Source organism: Onychomys torridus, chromosome 7, assembly GCF_903995425.1.
Source record: "Onychomys torridus chromosome 7, mOncTor1.1, whole genome shotgun sequence".
Taxonomy (NCBI): domain Eukaryota; kingdom Metazoa; phylum Chordata; class Mammalia; order Rodentia; family Cricetidae; genus Onychomys; species Onychomys torridus.
The window spans coordinates 97,895,064-97,916,317 of record NC_050449.1 but is presented as its reverse complement, the minus strand read 5'-3'; the positions used below and the strand labels follow the sequence as shown (position 1 = coordinate 97,916,317).

Below are 21,254 nucleotides of genomic sequence, written 5' to 3'. Positions count from 1 at the left end.
TGATGCCACACTTTGCAGACAACTTGAGAGCTTGGAAACTTTCTCCATGGAAAAGTGGAAGATGGGATGGATGCTGGGGCTGTTATCCTTCCTCCACAACATTGACTGGAGATCTCATGGTGAGATCAGCCTTTGCTGCTACTTGAAAATGCCCTCTACACTCAGCTCTGCAGCAGGGCATTGATTTCCTGCCTGCTCAATGATTTTAATTACACTGTGTCCCTCTTTAAAAAGAGAATAGTGATCACATTGCCTTATGATAATGGACGGATTCAGGGAGCTCTGGAGTGTACAGTCCCTTCTCTCAGAGGTTGGACAGGTCATGGAATCTAGGGTTCAGCTGAGGCTGTGTGGCATTTGCTAGATCTGAATGACCACTGGAAGGCTGTCACAGAAAGACAGAGGTAAAGACAGCTCTGTCTAGAGAGCACAAGAGAATATCTATGTTGCTGAGATTGCTAGTACTAGTGTGGCTAAAGTCTCAGAGCCAGCCCAAATTGTATTTGGTGTGCTTAAACACAACTGAGAAACTGGCTGTGAAGAATGTTGGAAATTCATTTGAATGAGAGTCTTTGAAGCAGAATGGCTTTTCCAAATACTCATCCAGTGGGGAGGGAGGGGAGGGGATACTACATTGGATGGTGTGGCACTGTGCCCCTCTCTCTCTGATCTTTAGCAAAGGAGCTCCACATAGGGAGAAGCTACTGTAGAAGCTAACAGGAATGTTTCCAAAAGGGACACACTCACATCTGTGCCTTCATGGTGCAGGTGACAGAGGAGAAACTGTCAAGGACACTGAAGACTTGGGATAGTTCCTCCTGCTGGGAGCTCCTCCCTAGCTCCTCCCTTTGGAATATGGCGGCAGTAAGCAGCAGAGCGGAATCCAGGGCTGCAGTGGAAAGCAGGGGCTGGGGTGTGCTCTGCTATGGGCAATGTTTACAAGGGCCTACAATGAAAGGATACAGGAGACTCTCTGTGGCTATTTACAATATTTTCGTGGTCTCCCAGACATAGTTTGGGCATCTCTGAACCCAAGAAAGACTTAATGTTGGCTTTCTCAGCTTCATTAGGGGTGGGGTTTGTGGAAATTCTAATGTACTTCTGCATCTAAAAACTTTATAACTATCCCTGAATTGGGAAGAGTGTTACGAGAACTTTCTCAACATCATACTGGAGCATTATCTAGAGCAGTGGTTCTCAACCTGTATGTAGATCATGATCCCTTTGGGGGTCAAACAACCTTTTCAGAGGTGTTGCCTAAAACCATTGGAAAACACACATATTTACATTATGATTCATAACAGCAGAATTCCAGTTATGAAGTAGCAATGAAGATAATTTTATGGTTGAGGGTTACCACATGAGGAACTGCATTAAAGGGTCACAACTTTAGAAAGGTTGAAAACCACTGATCTAGAGGGTTTGCTCCAACCATTTGGGAAATATGACTCTGTTTTACTGTTTACTATTGATAATAACACAGAACTGTACAAACCAAGGCTATGGGTGATTTCTCTCTAGCAGAGAAGTGATTCAAAGACTATAAGCTTGTACGTTCTTGATCATGAACCAGTCTTCTTTGACAAACTTATTCCAGTATTTTCTCCCCTCACTGACCACATTACACTACCTTTATATTCATTATTACTTAGCTTGATCATCTTGTTCCTGAGTGAGCAGACTAAATAACCAATGCTGTTCACTGTACAGAGATGACTTAAGTGTCTAGCCTTCTGCAAACAACAAATAGGCAATCTTCTGACAAGTAGGGCCAGGCTAAATTTCAACTTATCCTTGCTCCTTTTTCAGGTTGCTCCCTGAGCAAGCTGCCCAACTGTCTGTGGCAGCCCTGAAGGAACCAGAGGTCCTACACTTCATGAGTGAAGACAAGCATTTGCAAAATTTTGGCAACTATAGTCACCATGACTTCTTATCTCTAAATCTATGCTTCTTTCCCCAAATAGTTATGATCTGTGTATCTTTCTTACAGGATTTGTTCAGCCTAGACAGGGTCTGCTGATACTGCATCAAGAATAACAGGACACTACCAACATTGGTGGACATGTGGGAGATGTGAGGATGCCCCCATAATGTCTATGCATACGTGTTTGAAGTTCCGGAAGGGCACAAACTGGACGATGTCTCGAAGGACAGGCTCTCCCTTGGGTGACCTTAGAATTCCATCATCACCATCCAGCATCTGCATGTCACTGAAGTCAGCGTTGCCCACTCCCACGATGATGACTGACATGGGGAGGTGGGAGGCATGGACAATGGCCTCCCGGGTGTCAGCCATGTCTGTGATGACACCATCTGTGAGGATCAGCAGGATGAAGTATTGCTTCAGGAGTCAGGAGTCAGATGACAGGTGAAGATGAGGGACGAGGTGGGGGAGAAAATGACAATACAGTATCAGATATCTATATAGATATGGTCCTTGCAGAGTGACTATAGCAGGAGGGACAACAGACATTTTTGTTTGTTTCTTTAACTTTTTATAAAGAAAAATGTAATGCAAAAAACATAATAGCCTGGGCACATCTGTGGGCTCACTACTGGGCATCAACAATTATCAGCATATAGTCAATCTTGCTTTATTTATTTTCCACACTTACCTACTTTGCATTATTTTTGAAACATATTCCATATATTACAGCATTTCCACACATAATATGCACAAAGATAAAATTTTACTAATACAAATAATATCTTATATGTGAAACTAAAATTAAGAACCCAACCCATTGAAAAGAAAAAGACAGGCTATTTTTGTTTTCTGTACACAAAGCTTCTTGAGTCATTCCCTGATGGCTCACATTTCAAAATGCAGGATTCTTTCCTCAAAGGCTCTCCAAAGTAGATTCCAAACTACCCTCCACCAATCCCAAAAGTTCTGTCTCCTTTAATATGTATTCATTTCTATCCATCCCTTTGGTTACTATACCAAATAGGCTGGTGGTTTTGGCTCGGGATGACAGTTATGTCTACACTCCTGGACTGTCAAATCCTGAGCTTCACCAGGTCTGCTAACACTCACATCAACTTCACTTTGGTTTACCCTGTTCACAGCCAAACCAGAGCTGCTCATCATTCATCGCCACTCCACTCAGGACACAGTGTCTCCCAGGGTCTACCTGCTAGATAATCTCCCATATTTCCAGCCTATCTGTTCTCCCTGTGTTCCTATTAGAAAGACCTCAAGACCCTTGCTGCCTCCATATCTTTTTAGGTTCTCAGCTAATACGTATCTGATCTGGGCTTTGGAGCTTCTGTATGGTAGCCCTAAAGGCTTAAGGTCATGATGAATGGAGGCACAGCGATTGCAGCTTAATTATAATAATAATCTTTCTGATTATTACAAAGCTCAGAGTAGGTAGAAAGCAGGAGACTGAGAGTCAGGAGAACTGCCTTCTGAGCCATATTCTGTGAGACCTGGAATATTCTATATGCATTGGTCTCAGCTTCTTTATTTCTCAAAAGATGAGAAATATTGTGTATGGTCTCCTTCAGCTTGAGGGTCTTTGGACATCTACAGCTGTGCTGTCCATTGTAGTAGTCACCAACCTCATGAAAACACTGAATCTTTCAAATGTGGCCAGAGTAAGAGAGGAGTTGAATTTTAAATAAAAAATAGATATCCAATTAAGTTATTGAACATTTTTAAAAGTGTGCTTAAACAAATCAAATTAAATAATTGATATTTTTTCATCTGTCAACTTATAACAGATAAATAAAGATCAAGTGTTTGTGATAACTCAGCACCAAAATTGAGATACCATTAAATGTAAAATACACAAATATTTTAAAGTCTTAGTAAACAATCCCAAGTATTTCATTCATAGTTTTATATGAATCAGATGCTAAAGTGACAAAATATTGGCTAGTTGGGATTTTATTATTCATAAAGGACATTAAAATGGATCTCCTGGTTTCTTTTTACTTTTTAAATGTGGTTACTACAGCATTTAAAATTGTATCTAGAACTTATACTGCATGTCCTTTGGACTGTGATGCTAGGAGAGGGGCAGGGCTGGTCATGTGTCAATATGGTGGTTGTCCCAGTACTAATGTAAAAGGCATCCTGGTTCTTGGTTTACAGCCTCTTGTTCCATCTCCACATGGAGAAGCTGCCACAGGGTCAGTTGAGATGGGGATCAGAGCAAAAACTCTGTACCCACCAGTGCAGGCAGATGCACTTGGAAGTGAGTGTGGGTGTCCATTGTGAGCACACTGTGCTGGCTTCACTGTGAGATGGGAGGTAAGATGTTTAGGGAGATGAAACACAGGCCAAAAGCAAGAGAACATTCCTCACAGTCTCCACAATATTCCCAATCAGGTATTAGTTCATTGATGGAGCACTTGTCAGGCATATGAAGTCTTGGGTTTGGTCCTTGGCATTACAAAGACTAGTACATGAATAAGAATGAACATAAACAAACTCCCAACAGCAACAAAAGTTAAGAACTCTCTGGAGACCAACAGAGCGGCCAAGAGACAAGAGGATGGAATGTCTACTTTGGCAAGTGTAGTCTTCAGAGGGATGCTGGTGCAAAGAAGCTCCCACAGGTTTGTGGGGAGGAACTAGTGGGAGGAGGGATGGAGACAAGCAAAGCCACGTACTTTCAGTGAATTTGCTGTTCAGAGTTCTAACTCTAGGGACAGTTGCTAAAGGGTACAGTAGGGCCAAGGAGGCCCAGCTTTGGATTAAATGGGAGATACTACAGGAATGTCTACCTAAGGGAGGGAGTGAGGATAAAGAACAGAATCGTCACATCTGGTTCAGTCTCTGGATAACGGAGAGGATGTGTTCCAGTGCACAAAAATAGTGGCTGACATTTGGTAGAAATGTGGTCCTCAATCCAGCCTAAGACAAGGGAACACTGGTGCAGTGTGAGCAGGTCAGGGGGATTATTGCAAGATAAGGCTCGAATGTGATCTTCTTTATGCAAATGTGGCATCCTGGAAACCACACTTCAGTTACAGAGCTTTTAGACAGGTGTAGTGTCTACTCCATCTGAAAAACATCATAACACTAGATAGAAACATGCTGACATCATTAAATAACACACAGGAAAGGTAATGTAAATTTACTTCTAACATGTGAAAGGAAAGGCTCCAATTTTGTTTCGGCTTTGTAGCTGTGGTTTGCATTTTTCCTAAAAAATAAAAAACAACAACAACAAATGAACAAAAACCCAAACAACTGAAGCAAATGTTTATTGTGGTATTTTGTATTACTGTTCTTTATCACCATGAGCTTGAATCATCACTTTTTTTGTGGTGTGTGTGTGTGTGTGTGTGTGTGTGTGTGTTTCATTAGAATGTGAGGGTGCATGCACTCATGTGCACACATGTGGGTGGAGATCAGAGCAGGATATTGGGTATCTTCCCCTGGCACTCTCCACTTAATATTGTCTTGAGAGAGAGTCACTCACTGACCTGGAAGTTCAAGGTTTCAGCTAGGCTAGGAGGCCAGACAAGTCCAGGTATCAGCATGGCTCCACTCCCAAGTCAATACTGGGTTTGTAGGCATGCACAATCACACCTGGATTTTTCTATAGGTGCTGTGGGTTCAAAGTCCCTTTCCTGTGGTCACATTGTAAGCACTCTTCTACATTGTGCATTTCCCCGGCCCTTCAACTGTTGCCTTATTTATTTGTAGTCTGGCTATATTGGAGGACAAGCTTGGTTTTGGACTTAGTTTTTCATTCCTGGGATAGGAGGTGAGTCTGACACAACTCAGTGAACATAGAGGCTTCTTCTATTGAGTGCCTGGGGCAGACACTTAGGTCAACCCTAAGATTCACATCCTGGCAGATTGGGTTTAATTAACTCCATTGTTTCTCAGATGAAGAGGTTGAAGAAAGGGAAGTTAAGGCATTTAGAAAAAATAGAATTGGAACTCCATCAGAATTCCACTTTTCTGGCACAGTCTTCACCAGTGCTGACCTGCCTGCCCTCATCCCCTGGATTCTGTTCCTCCAAGACCCACTCTACTGCCCAACCCCTCCCTCCTCATCCTCCAGTAGACTCCATTGGCCCAGGCATAGTCCACACCAATTAGAAGAACAGGTGAGTGATCTCCCTCACAGCTGAGCTGCCCTACTCTCAGACCCTGATCCCCAGGGTACATCCTGTAGCCCTCCTCCTTGCCTACAGCCCCAATAGCTTTACCAGAGACCAGGCTGGTTCTAGGGATCCAAGGTAATACACTACCCACTGCCCACTAACACTCCTTAATGCTTGCCCAACAACCTTAGACTACACCCCTCCCCTGGCTCCATATTCTGGCCTATAACTTTGGAAGAAGATTTAGGACTTACTGGAGGCCAGGCAGGTATTAGGGATCCCAGGTGAGATACTACCCACTGCCTGCTAATATTCTTTAAAGCCAGCCCAACAACCCTAGACTGCACCCCCTCTGCTGGGATCCATATTCTGGTCTACAACTTCTGAAGAAGAACACTTTACTGGAGGCCAGGCAAAATCTAGGAACCCAAGGCCCATAAATCCCCAGTGGAGACACCCTACTGGGCCTGAAGACTGGCCAGTCACCAGAACCCTTGGCCACTTAGGCCAGAAGACCAAAGAAGAAACAGAAACCAAGGGACAAAAAACCCATTCAACAAAGACAAAAACAAAAATCACTACCTAAACCTATAATCATTCCAAATCCAGGTGCCTAAACACCCGTGTAAGACCATAGTTAATAACAGAAAGGGCAATATGGAACAACCAGAACCTAGCTATCCAATGACAGCAAGATTTGAGTAATCCAAATACAGTTGAAGTGCAAGATATAAAATAAATGATAATAAACTAACAAAAATAAATACTAAATCAACTTCAAAACAAAAGAAAGCTAGAATTGATTGTTAGACTATAATGGGTCTCATGACCAATATCCAAATGAGGCAGTGTAAATCCCCAGTGCAGGTGACCTGTCCCTCTCCTTACCGATGCCTCCTTGGTGTTGGTCTCCTCCGAAGCTGACTTGGCAACCTTCTGAATGATGGGAGCAATGTTGGTGGGGCCATAAAGCTGGAGCTTTGGAAGGCAACTCTGGTAGGCTTCCACGACTCCTTGAATTCCTGAAGTGAGATTTGAGAAATCATCACTTCCATAGTCCCTTCAACTGAATTTGCCTACTCACAAAAATAAAACATTAACTTTGTCCACATAGTCCTCATCCATATCACACATAGATTCTTTTCTTCTTTTTATTTGTTTTTCTCTCAAACAATACATCCCAACTGCAATTCTCCCTCCCTCGACTCCTTCCAGTTCTTTGCCCACCCTGTTCCCTATCCCCAAGATCCACTCCTCTGTTTCCCTTTAAAAAGACAGGCTTCTAGGGATATCAAGCCAACATAGCATAACAGGATATAATGAGACCAGGCACAAACACTCATACCAAGGCTGTGTGAGGCAACCCAGTAGGAGGAAAAGGCTCCCAGAAAAAGGCCAAAGAGTCAGAGGTACCCCACTCCCACAAAACCCCAAGATAACAGGCACAGGGTACAGACACATGTAGGTTCTTAAGGCAAAAGGGAATATTAGCTCAGTATATTGTTGCCGCCTCCCCTCGCCCACTGAAATCAAATCACAGAGTCAAGTCAAAAGCAACTGTTTCCTCAAACTTTGCCCCATTTAAGCCTTTATTATTAGATCACCATAGTTTAAGGAGACAGAAGCTGCATCCATTTTATAGATGAAGAAGTAGAAGCTTAGAGAAGTTATAAATCTGCCCCAGGTCCCAGAAAAAATAAGTTGCAGACTTGATATATAAAATCAGCTCTTTGAATTGAAAGAACCACTAAGCAAGTTGGATTTAGGGTCTGTTTTTTTTTATTTTAATTTTTATTTTTGGATCATGTTGCTGATTTTAGAGTAACTACTACCTAGACTGCCTGTAACTGTCACGTGCACATGTGATGATCTCTCCAGATGTCACCCTCATTGAAGGCAAGAATCACGCATGACTCACTCACTTCCATATTCCCCCAAAGAACTTGCAGCCATGTTGAGAACACACCACGTGTGTTGTGAAGAAGCAAACAGCCCAAATGCTCACAGATGGGGAGCTATGATATAACTGATGTCAATCACTCCTTTAAAGAAGGGCATTCACCCCGAGGTCACATGAGTTCAGGAAATAGAAAAAGGCTGGGATTCTTCTGGGCAAGGTAGCTCTGCCCACACTGTTATTCAAATGTGATGGGTTTTGATCATGTTTCATGCTACAGTTTTGCCCCCAGAAGACAGATAAATAAATTGCCATTATAAATCCATTTTATTCACATGGATGCCATTGGTGCCTGTGTGACTTTTGCTTTCTCATGTTTCAGCTCATCCTTCTATCCTTCTTGGTAAGAAAGCAGCACATTGCTCTTGATTTTGACTGTAGGGATTCCCAGAAGTCACTGCTGAAATTGCTCTCCGTAGTCATCATACACTGCAAATCAGCTTGGGGACGGTTTGGGTGACCGAGTTCTGTTCTGCGTTGCACTGGTTCCCAACCTTATTGAAAACACTCCACCCACCTTCCCCAGCCTGAAACACCTGTGCCTGTCATTCCAAAGGTAGATGCCAAATCATTTCACAGTGTGGAGCAGGAGTAAAGTGATGCTGAATAGGAGCTCCATCTTCCTTTTGGCACACAACCCTTTGCCTAAGATAAGGGAGTTGGATTTCCTTTCCAAAATTATCAGGCAGTTGAACTTCAAGTGTGTGAAATGATGAACACCGGAGTAGGTACTGCAGTCTCCCCTGGTGGGAAATAACCTTACTGTTTTGTGGCAGAGTCTCCCTGAACTGGAAGCTCAGGCTTTCAGCTAGGCTGGGATGTCTGGAGACTAGAGGAACCTAAACCATAATAAACTGGGGTTGAGTGACGGGGAAAGGAATACAAGATAATATAGATCATGACTTTGAGGTTACTGTGTTCAGATCCAATGACATTGATATCATAGTCTTGGACACTAAATGCCAAGTTTGTGAAAGAATTCAGAATGTTCACCCTTCACTACAATCTCAATTAACTATGGTGTAGCCCACTTCTTCCTCAATAAGGAAGAGGAGAGAAACATGGACATTTATTCTCTAAAACTGTCTACCTTCACAGCTTCAAAAGTACTTGGCTGTTTGTTACTTATTTGAAAGCGGAATGTATGATAATTATCACTGTTCTCTCAGCATCATTATCTTGTGAAATCATGTGTAGGTATTTCTGGCCAGGAGGAAACAAAGTAACATGGGCCAGACCAAGTCTTCAAGTCTTTGAGTTCTTTCTTGCACAAAACCATGAAGATATTTGTTCAAAATCACCTTAGCCAGCATGCTGGAAGGGTAAAGTGATTTCTGGGTTTCTCTCTTTCCTTAAATCTACACAGAGAGGAAACTCAGGAAAGGTTGAGAAGCAGAAAGAAGAATGTTTCATCTTGGCCCATCATGGGCCATTCTCCCATTTAAAAAATTAAAATGAATTTTTAATCAATCTATTAACTAAAGTTGATTGATTGACTTTAGTTTGGCTAGAAGCACCCAGGATTTTACTGAAAGCTTAAGCTCTCCCTGCATTCTGCATCTTCCAGGTTACATTGTCCCACTCTGCAATGTAGCTCTCTCTTCCCAGTGGAGCAGTGTGACTTACTTGGAGTCCCAGGGCCCATTTCTGAGCTGTGCACACTCACACCTGATCTGTCGCCCTAGTAGAGAGAAACTGAACCTGGAAAGGTGCACAGGGTCGGGCTCTGAGATGCTGGCTTTCTTTCCTGTTATGACTTACCTGCACACTCTGGGTTGTCCTCATTAAAGTTGATTGCAAAGTCATGAGAGACCTAGACACCAATTAAAATTTTAAAAGAGGAAGAAAGGGGAATTACAACTTGAATCCAGTGAGGAGGCACAGGGGGCTTAGGGTTTGCAAACAAATGGCATTACATTCCTTGTGAGTTAAGCAGCAGGTACAATTTTAAGCCATCATACGATCAATCTGAGGTGGAGGGTGAATCCTCAGCTCCCTGTGGAGCTGAGGTGACAGGAAGATTTTCTAGAATCTGATAAATGCTAGCAGGAGGGACAAGTAAAGCATATTAAAAAAGAAAGAAAGGAAGGAGGAAGGAAGGAAGGAGGAAGGAAGAAGGAAGGAAGGAAGGAGGAAGGAAGGAAGAAAGGAAGGAAGGAGAAAGGAAGAAGGAAGGAAGGAGGAAGGAAGGAAGGAAGGAAGAAGGAAGGAAGGAAGGAAGGAGGAAGGAAGGAGGAAGGAAGGAAGGAGGAAGGAAGGAGGAAGGAAGGAGGAAGGAAGGAAGGAAGGAGGAAGGAAGGAGGAAGGAAGGAAGGAGGAAGGAAGGAGGAAGGAAGGAAGGAAGGAAGGAAGGAAGGAGGAAGGAAGGAGGAAGGAAGGAGGAAGGAGGAAGGAAGGAGGAAGGAAGGAGGAAGGAGGAAGGAAGGAAGGAAGGAGGAAGGAAGGAGGAAGGAAGGAAGGAAGGAAGGAAGGAAGGAGGAAAGAAGGAAGGAGGAAGGAAGGAACGAGGAAGGAAGGAACGAGGAAGGAAGGAACGAGGAAGGAAGGAACGAGGAAGGAAGGAAGAAAAAGGCTTCAGAAAAAGGTAACTACAGATCATCTCTAGATTCAGCTGGCCACAGACTGAAGGGTTAAAGTTGAATGAGCTTTTACTTGTATCCACTTATTTAAAAAAATAAGAACTCAATTAACTGAAGCTGATGGATAGACATGGTATCACTCATAGAGGCACTGGCTAAGCTGTTGACATTTAAGGATTGTTCTGATACACAGAATTACAGTGCCGGGGGATCTTCATGTACACACAGGTGAAACAGACTGCCTTCTACTGCTGAAAAAATGAATAAAGTGATACAGCCTGTAATCTTCCATCACAAACTCCCCTGCCTGGCAGTGCCTAGGCATAAGGCTAGATGATACACAGATTGCTCTTTCCTTCCCTCTAAAATCTGATAAAAGAAATAGGATATTCTGGCATCTGGACAGTTTTATTAAATCACTTGGAATTTCATGGAAAATTCCATTTCAAAGGTATTTCTGACCATAGAGTCTCTTGGGTACTGAAAAATAGGTCACCTCTTTAAAAGACAGATACCTCCTTTCTGAGTGGGAGGTCACAGGTGAAACAGTTGGGGTGTACCCACCGTCCCTTTATCCTCTGCAGATTCCAGGCAAGTTGGCTGACTGCCAGCTGCCCTACTTGGTTTATTTATCTCAAATTTTTCTTTAGCTCGAAAGATCTTTCCTTGTCTACCCAAGTTATCTACTAAACACACTGGCACTGGCAATCCTTAGGAAGATCTGAATGGACAGTTTGAACCTCTGGAATGCAATGGTTTGGGCTGCATTCTCAGTTTTTCACCATATTGCTGTTGAGTTAAACCAAAGAACCCTGTAACTGGACCCTTAAATACATACCCAGAACACCAAGAATTTTTTTTTTTTGTTAGTTTGTTTTTGCCAAAGGCAGGCTCTAACAAGCATCCTACACTCTTGGGCCACCATAGTTACACAGCAAACATGAGCAAGAGTGCTGAGGTGAAATGCCAGAGCGCAGTACAAGACCCTACCTCCTCTCACTCACCGTGTACTCTGGGGGTATCCTGGCACCAAACCCAAAAGCTGGGAACATTTTGTCACTGGAATGAAATAGAAAAGAAGCCGTTTTATTTATCCATCTAAGAAAGAAGAGAAACACGAGCCTGCTTTACCTCACTAGGACATGTGGCCAAGCCAAGCTCTGACTCATACAATAGCGTAGATGATCAAAATGAAGAAACAGGCCTTACTGTTAACTGCTCATTAGCATGTATTCTCTTCCCTCAAGGTTTTGTTTTTTAACTGAACTTGATAGCCAAGAGTAAAATGAACCTGGAATTTGCACATATCCCACCCCCTAATTGTGATTTTCTGTTTCCTTGGAATAGTGAGTGATGAGGAATTTGGCAACTCCAATCATTGGCTGAATTAGGATCTTCCATAAACATAATTTAAAATTTTTTTGAAGCAAGAGATGATTATTCCTCTTTTTTTTTCATGTAGCCAGACACCTTGAAGAGAAGTACCACTCAAGATGCTGCTGCTGATTAGAGCCAGGGTTCAAACACAGACAACCCAGAATCTCAGGAGATATCAAAAGGCACAGGGGAGCTTGGTAGGCTGCTATCTGACAAGTATGGTTTCCTTTATAGGCTTCACTGTGCCCTCCATCTTAAGCATATACACAAGCAACAATAAATTATTCGCATGTCTTTTCTTACTTCCTGATCTCAAAGAGACCCTGTGTTTTGTGTTAAGATCTTTTTTTTTTTTTTTTTTTTTTTTTTTTTTTTTTGTTTATGTGTTTCTTAGGCAGAACCTCACTGTATAGACCAGACTGACCTAGAAATTGCCATGTAGTCTAGACTAGCTTCTAACACATGGCAGTCCTCTAGTTTCAGCCTTCTAAGTGTTGTGGACACGTGCCATAGTGTCCAGGTGTATTAATCTCTTTCATTCCCACTGCCATCTGACCCTGACTGCCCTGTACTCTCACCTCCATCATTGTATTTTTTCATTGACTGTCTGCTCAATCAGCAGCCAATGATAGATAATCCATGCATTTAAGTTGATAAGACATGGCTGTATGCAGCACATCTACCCTTTGTTAGTCTTGGTCTCTTCTATGATCACTAGAATTCATCACTAGTTCATTTGTGCTGTATCTTATACTAATTGAACTGCACTCTAGTTAAGAGGAAAGGAGGCATTAATATTTATTGACACATACAATGGGCTAGCACTATCCTAGGTGCTGTATTATACATACATACTACCCTGGGAGTTCTGCTTATTCCAATCTTAGGAAGACAGAGTAAATGTTATCACCAGAGAGGATTATGGGATTCCCAAGCACATGATTTTCTAATTACCATTATAATAACTATATGTAATATTAAACATCTTCTAGCAATTCCAGAACTTAGGTCCCTGAGTAGGCAACAAGCAAGACCTTTCTTAAACAAATTGTTTGCTGTAGTGGTGGTATGAAATATTGGTCCTGGGAGAAGGCATGGCCTTCTCGTGCCATGTACCTTTGCTTGTTTTCTCTCCTAGGAAGAACACAACTGAGATTTGTTCTTGCATTTTTCAGTTCTTCTTTAAGAGTTAGTCAAGGGCAAAGAAGGAATTCAGAGTAGGGCTCACCCCATCCTCTGTAGGAAAAGAGGACATTCAGACTGGGCCAAGCTCCACTTTCTGAAAAGTTACTTGAAGAAAATCAAACTAACAAAGCCAGATTTTCTTCCATCCCTTCCTGATTTAGAAGCTGTTAGCAACCCATGACAGCTCTGACAAAACCTTCCAACACAGTCAGTTCCACACAGGTGGGGCTACAGATCTAGAGAGGCCAGTGTTCTCTAAAGTGAAGGTTAAAATCCTTCATTAAACCACAAACTCCCTCGTCTCCTCATAGCCTTGTCCAGCCAGGCTCTGTTGTACATTTCGTCTACTACATAATAGAGGAAGTATTATTGCTGATAAGTAAGAGACTCACTTAGCTTATAGAGGATTAGTCACAGCTCTAAGGAGAAGAAAACACTCCTGCCTTGGAAAGATGGGAAGACTTTGCCTCAGAACTTCCTCATTAGCCCAAGAAAACAAAACAAAATAAAAAACCAGTGGTAGGCAAGGGAGGATCTTGGGGGGCTAAGTTAGAAGACTTTCTTGGGGGGTGCATGGGTCCCAGATCTTCCACAGCAGGGATTCCTCAAGAGTCAGATCCAGAAGCCTGAGAAGCATCACATCCTTTATTTTTTCTTTGATGAGTTTTCTCTCTCTTTTTTTTGGGGGGGGCATGGTGTGTGTGTGTGTGTGTGTGTGTGTGTGTGTGTGTGTGTGTGTGTGTGTGTGTATCTAATACTGTATCTATCTCCAGTCACTAATGCAGTACCCAGTGCTTTAATGATATTCCTTTTATACCTGCTAAACCACCCTTGGAGATTTGAGGTTTGCTGAGCTACATGCACTGTTATGTAATTGAGTTTCAAGAGTAAGATGGTATGAAAACACCTCACCTACAAGGAGAATAATTAATGCCCCAGAAGGGCTAAATTCTCTGAAGTCAGCCACCATAAAGCTTCTACTTAATAAACATACTGAAGAAAAAAATTCCAAGCCTAGCACAATAGATTTAAAGTCCATTCCTCCTGTTTAAAAATAAAGCCAGTCAGAAAAGAGTCTTATGCAATGACTAAAGGAAGAAAGTTTGACAAAAGAAAGCTTTAATATGAGAACACTTCAAAGAAGTCAGATCTGGATCCACCTGGTACTGAGCAAAAGGGCTATTAGCAACTGTTGCGAGAAAAACACAGGCAAACACTGCCCACCTGGAAATCTCAGAAATATGCTACCACCCTGGGAAAGGCTACATTTCTTACTATCAGAGTAAAACAAAAAACACAACAGAAGGCCTCATGTCCTTCCATGCTGATATATCAGTTGTCTTTAATTTCATAGGAAATGGTCATGTCCAATATCCAAATATCTGCTGGTGGGAAATTTGATTTTAAGCACATTTTTCACTTTCTCCATTAAGGAAACACAGAGCCAAAGCAAGACATTAATACAGGGATTAATCAAGGGATGCATATTACATGCCAATATACATGCCAATGGAGGTCAACTCAGACAAGATGGCTTTTCAGAGCTCTTGGCAGTTTGATGAAGACAATTTTCCACACAGGCATCTTAAGACTTCTGGGGATGTAAGAGTGTGGCTTTCTTATTACAAAGGGAAATTAGCATTCAATTCTCCTATTTCCACACATATCCTCTGCTGAAGTTGATCTTCTGGGAGCATCTGTGATGGTGAGGCCTGGCTGGATTCACACCTTCCCTTTCATAGCTACTCTTTTCTTTACGTCTTCTGAGTCTCAGCCTACATTCTGCATTGCTTCAGAGACCAAATCTGAATTATCAAGTAAAGGAACTATTCTACAGGATTCAGCGCCAAGTACCAAGTACCAAGATTCAATTACCAAATACAAGATTCAAATGTCAAATAAAGGACATTTTCTCCAAAGTTCAGTAGGAACCAAATCTTCTGCAACTCAGGCCATTGTCAATTTTCACTTTAAAAATTGCTTGTGGGTGTAGCTAAGTTGTAGAACACCTACCCACCACATAGATGACTTTGGGTTTAATCTCTAGCACTGTGTAAAAGAATTTAGGATGTGTTATTGTTAGTTGTTAAGTCATTAAAGTATTTTTTGGGAGCTGGCAAGATGTCTCAGTAGGTAAAGGTACTTGACACCAAGCCTGATGACTGGAGCTTGATCTCTCCCTGGGACACACGTGGTGGAAGCAGAGAATCAACACCTGATATCTGTCCTCCAACCTCCACATGTGTACCATGGCACAAATATCAGAATAATATTTTAAGATTTATTCTCTTTTTAATAATCTGTAAGTGTGTTTGTTTGTATGTGGGCATATGCATGTGAGTGCCAGTGCCTGGGGAGGCCAGAAGAAGAACTCCTCGAGCTAGAGTTATGGGTGCCTCCTGATGGGGGTTCTGGGAACCAAACTTTGGTCCTCTGCAAGAGCAGTATGTGCTCTTAATTGCTGAGCCATTGCACCAGACTCCATCCCCTAAATACTTTTTTATTATAAACTATTATGAGAACTTGAGTGGGGTGGGGAGGGTTATATCATTGAAAGAACTGAGCAATAGTGTAGGTTAAATCCTACTTTCACACATTTGTTTATAAGAACAAATTTCTTAGTGTTTATATTGACAAAGTAAAAAATGGGTTAGAATTGATGCCGGATTCTACATTTGAGCAATAGGTAGCCCTTATCCATATATATACAAACTGGACCCCCCCCCCCCCGCATACACACACTGTTTTGGTGAGAGCTGATTTCTAAAACCCTTGTACTTCTTTTATACAATAATTAAGCTCTGAAATTCTTAACACATGAATATTCTTTAGATAAATAATATTCAAATTATAACTGTTAACAAAAACTCAATCCAGAGATATTTTTAGAATAGTTTGAATCTCTTCATAATGAATAATTTTTAGATATTAAAAAATTCCATGCATGCAATATCCTTGTTTTCCTTACAGATATGTATGATACAATGACCATCAAAATAACTTCAAACTAAATTTATGATGAGACATTGAGTCCTAGAGAAAGGATTCAGAATGTGGGGTGTTTGATATGCACAAAGCTCTCTTTGGTTGATCCTCCCAAACACCATATCAAAAATGTGTTGGTTTTAAAAATGATATGCTGAAACCAAATTCTATGGATGGAAACAGAAACCGAGTTGGTGAAGAAGCACAATTCTCATTTGAAACTGAAGAGCTGGTTCAAGTATATTTGTAAAAAAAAAAAAAAAAAAAAAAAAAGAAGGAAAGAAAGAAAGAAAAAAAGAAAGAAAAGAAAAGGGGGAAAAGGCCAATAGCCAATTTGCATTTAGATTCTGTCAGGTGGTTACAAGAGTTACATGAGAGTTTATTTTTAAATGCCCATATTTATAACACTCTAGAACTTCCCATTCTTATCACTATTGAAACCTATAATGAAGAACGATGTTTTCAATGAAATAATGTGTGAGGGCTGCATATTTTTACAGAATCCTTTCAGAGGCAATGAGCAAACCGACCACCAAACAAAGGGACAAAACCCCTACAGGTCATTTGTCCAGCATGACCTGCAGACACTATAATCCTGTCTCTTTTTGTGTTCAGTTTATTTTTAAAGATTGAATTTTGAGTCTTAAAGATAACACCCTTCACCATTGATTATACCACAGGCAGAACTGCATGGGCTCTGCGAAGGAAACTAGATGCACCTTCAATTTGCAACCAAAGCTATAACTCTCATGAGAACAGAGGTTCAGAGCTGGGGTGTGAACCCAGGTTCATCTGTCATCAGGACCCTTTAAGGGGAACATCATCATACTCTTTCTACTGCTCTTGTTGACTCTGTTCACTGTAGACAAATTTCTAAACAGTCTTGTTAAATAAGAAACACAGAGACAAATACAGAGTTAAAAGCCCAAGAGATCAGAGTACCAGTGAAGAGCCTTTAGGTTACCACTTGCTACCATCATTTACCCTGAGAGAGAGTTTCTTCCTGACTGACTTGTCTTTTTATTGCCTTTCTGTTCTGCCTTCTTATTGGCTCTAAACCCAACCACATGACTTCCTCGTCACTGCCTGTCTATACAGATCTCCAGGTCTCTATGGTTGGTACTGGGATTAAAGGTTTGTGTCACCACACTTGGCTGTGTCCTTGACCACACAGAGACTCTGCCTGCCATGTGATAGGATTAAGGGTGTGGGCTATCACCACCTGACTTCTGTTCCTGGCTTGCTAATGACTCTGATCTCCAGGCAAACTTTATTTATTAACATACAATTAAAAATCACATTTCAGCATAATTAAAATATCACCACATTTCACCACAAGAGGCTGGTCTGTTCTAATGATCCAGAATAAGAACTCCATTTATGTTCTAGTAGCAAAGAGGGTATATGCCAGAATTCTGATTAGCCCAGTCACCACTGTCAAGATTCTCTCCTTGTCCACCTTTCTTCCAGCAGGGCAGAAGAGACCCGTCCTTCCTTGACACACTCTTCATCCTTACACAGGAAGGATTTTCTGGGCCATTCTGAGCTGGGACTATGTTTGTTTTTGTTGTTTTGAGGTATAGTCTCTCCAAGTATCCCAGGTTGGCCTTGAATTCCTGTTGTTCTCTAGCCTCAGCCTTGCTAGTGCCAGGCATCCAGGTATGAGTCAAGGCACCTGATTGACTGACTTATTGACACACTTCTGTGTTCCACTAGACTGTGAGCCACATGGGGAAAATTCTGCCACGTTGTTTTATGTTTTTGCTGCCCCACACAGGGGAGTGGTATTTAGGAGTTGCCGCAGGGATGCTGGCATTCTCAGTGACCCAGCACTCCTCACTTAATGGTGGATTTCAACGCTGGATAACCACCAGAACAACAATATCAAAATCCTGATTTCCAGGTGCACAGCAGATAGTGAACTCAGTCTACAGCAGGGGTGAGACCCACAAAACAGTATATTTGATGCTTCCCAAGTGTTTTTTGGTGTGCAATCAAAGATGAGAGTCCTGATGGGCTGAGGTGGGGTGTGGCAAAGGCTGTACTGAGAAGGACCCTCATCTTCTGCTGAGCAGCCCAGTGTTCTACATGTCTAAACACCTGTCAGATTGAGTTTTAGTTCTAGCATGTCTCCTAACACAGGACCTTGCACACTCCTGCCTTGCTTTCTGGTGTCTCTAATTCACTCGGAGGTGGCCACTTCTTTAGACCAGCAGTCTGTGCTTGTAGAGCAATGCATTTTGTCTCTCGGGTCTTTTGATCACAAACAAGCTGCCTTCCCTTTCTCCTTCCTTCCCCTTTTCTTTCATGGAATTAGGGACTGAACTCAGGGTCTCATGCATGCTAAGCAAGTGCCCTACCACTATTACTGTTTTTACTTTATTTAAAGCATTTTGAGACAAGGTATCACTTAAGTTGTCCAGGCTGTCTTGAACTTGCAGTCTTCTTGTCTCAGTTCCCAAAGTAGCTGAGATCACAGGCCTATGGCAAACAGATCCAGACCAGGCTTTCCATTAGAGGAAAGTTCATGTTTTCTGAGACCCAGAGCTATGCTGGCCCCAAGAAAAGCATGCCACTTTGACACTGATATGTGTTGTGGGATATCTGTATATTGTGTGAAGATACATTGCTAGAATGAGTTTAATGAAGAGCTGAATGGCCAATAACTAGGCAAAAAGTATAGGCAGGAATTCTAATCAGTGAGATAGGAAGTAGGAGATGAATCTAGATGCCATGGAGACATGGAATGAGTCAGGCACACAAAATGGGAGAGAGGCAAAACCCATGTAGTAGAAGGTAGGTTAATAAAAAAAAAAGTGGGTTAATTTAAGTTATAAGAGCTAGTGGGCCAAGCTTAAGCTAAGGCTGAGCTTTCATAATTAATAAGTTTCCATGTCAATATTTGGGGCTGGCAGTGGAAAAAGTTGTCTCTAGAGGTGTACAAGAGTGGATGCTGTGAATGAAAACTCCTGAAGAGAAGCTGTGTCTGCAGCGACCTCTAAGTTGGAACTAGCATCGGTGACTAATAGATAAAAACACTTGGAACCTGTTGGCTTAGCAGACCCACTGGCTTCCACCAACCTGAAAGCTAAGAATATTATCAGATAGAAACTTGGGCCTGTAGAAGAGCCTCCCCCCATCTTGCTGTAATTGCCTCACTGGTGTGCCCACCAATGTATTTTAAACTTGCCTTGATTCATGACTTTGTTTCTTCTGTGAAACTATAAAACTTCATGAGACTGTTTCCACATTGGAACCTGTCACTTGGGATAACCTAAATCTGTGTTCTCAGGCTGTGGTCATTCAAAACGTCTCCAGGATAAACTGTCTCTCATTCCCTTTAAGGTGGGAGCTCTTTGGTTTTTGCCTTACTGGAAGTGTGCTGCAGCAGTGGATATGTACATGTGTGTGCTTAAGGGTATATGTAAGCACATGCATGCATGCATTATGTTTTTGTGCATGTGTATGCACACACTAATTTGTGTGGGCAGTTAAGCCATATGAGCTGGGATTGTCCTTGCAGAGGGTGAGAGATAACATGGGCCAGTAACATTATCTTCTGGATTTGGGGACAGCTCTCTTGTGGATGGGGGATCCTCCCTTCAAGGCCATCTGGAGAAGAGATTTATGTCCTGTTCAAACTGTTCTACTTAATGGGTCACCTGCTAATGACCCAGTAGGGATGACTCTACAAGGCAGAGAAAACCCTCGGCTGTCAGAGGCAGAGAGGAATCGCTAAGGCTCACAGGAACTGAAAACCCCTGTGTGGTTTCAGGAGGGAGATGATGCCTTCTGTCAGGTTTTATGCAAGTGTTTCTTTCTAAGCACCAACCTTCCTGACTTTGATGCAAGAATAAATTAATTCCAGAGCCCTGACTTGAAATTTCCTGACTCTGCCTGTCGACTGTCTATCCACCCACACAAAAGAGAAACTGCCGAACCTTGTCAGCTTCCATGGGAGCCGCTTGCATGCCAAACTCTCCCAGGGAGTCTCTTAAACGAGTGCAGAGGTTTTTTCAAACCTCCTTTTCTTCTTTAGAATTTGCCCATTTTAACGTAGCGCTGCCTTCTTTAAACACAAATAAAATGTTGCTCTGCTGGGCTGCCCGAAGTTGATTTTCTTGTCCAGCTGGGCATGACTTCAGAGTTACACTATTAAAATTTAAAAGGAATTGTTTCTAATGACTCCTCATGTGACTCCTAAGGTGACATATCTTACGTTTATATGAAATCTGTGTTTGGGAGGGAATACAAAGTATCTGTCAACTTTTGTCTGGTTGGCATTCTCAAGGGATAAAAGCTTTAGATGTCCAGTCACTCTGGCTAAGGCATCTGCGTTCTGAGTGTGAGGAGACCAGTAAGTGAACACACTCTGCAGGGATTACTCAATAAATGCTTCCTCATGATGGATGAGTGTCTAGACCAGCAAATGAATGTGATCCAGGACCATGAGGCAGACTCTGGGTTTTGGCATCTCAGTTTCTGAATAACTGACCACTCCACTCTTTGGAATTGACTATTGGATGCCTTCTTCCTGCAGGTTTATAGTTCTTGTAATATATTCCATATATATTCAGTTTTTATCCAATGATTTAACTTTTACTTTACATGAGGGGTCTTATTATGTTGCTTAGGTTGGGCTTGAGCACATTGCCTACCTAGCACTCCCCTGGGAAAGTTACCTTCTATTATATGCATCTCAATGTCTAAACACTAGGGGTCCTGAAAACATTCCCTCCCTTCTTTCTTATCCCCTTATGTGTACACACAAGGTCACACTGGATTAACATGCTTGTTGTGTGAGTGAAGGAAGACAGGTGATACCTACTCCTGTGTCTTGGGGATTGGAGCCTGAAGAAACCAGAGCTGAAACTCATTATTTTCGTAAAAAGGGATTTAGTAGAGTGGTTCACATGCTCTGGTCCAGCTAGTCCAACAATGCTGTCTACCAAGGGAAAGTCCAGGAATCCAGTAGTTGTTCAGTTCTTGTTGCTGATGTCTCACTGGAATTAGTATACACTGGAATTGTGAAGAAGTTGGCTCTAATGCCAGAGAAGGAATGGACTTGCCAGTGAGAGCAAGCAGACAAAGAGCAAAAGTTT

At 42.1% G+C, this 21,254-nt stretch overlaps 1 protein-coding gene across 3 annotated transcripts in view; it reads right to left on the bottom strand.

The window, feature by feature from the left end:
- The window catches only part of Cpne4 (copine 4), a 477,370-nt gene that overhangs the window by 6,344 nt on the left and 449,772 nt on the right, over positions 1-21,254 (bottom strand). For all 3 annotated transcript variants that reach the window (XM_036193242.1, XM_036193244.1, XM_036193243.1), the window contains exons 12-15: positions 11,610-11,664; positions 9,788-9,839; positions 6,958-7,091; positions 2,105-2,341 (exon numbers count right to left, since the gene is read on the bottom strand). In XM_036193242.1, the coding sequence (XP_036049135.1) occupies positions 2,105-2,341; positions 6,958-7,091; positions 9,788-9,839; positions 11,610-11,664 (478 nt within the window). The remainder of the gene's footprint in view (positions 1-2,104; positions 2,342-6,957; positions 7,092-9,787; positions 9,840-11,609; positions 11,665-21,254) is intronic.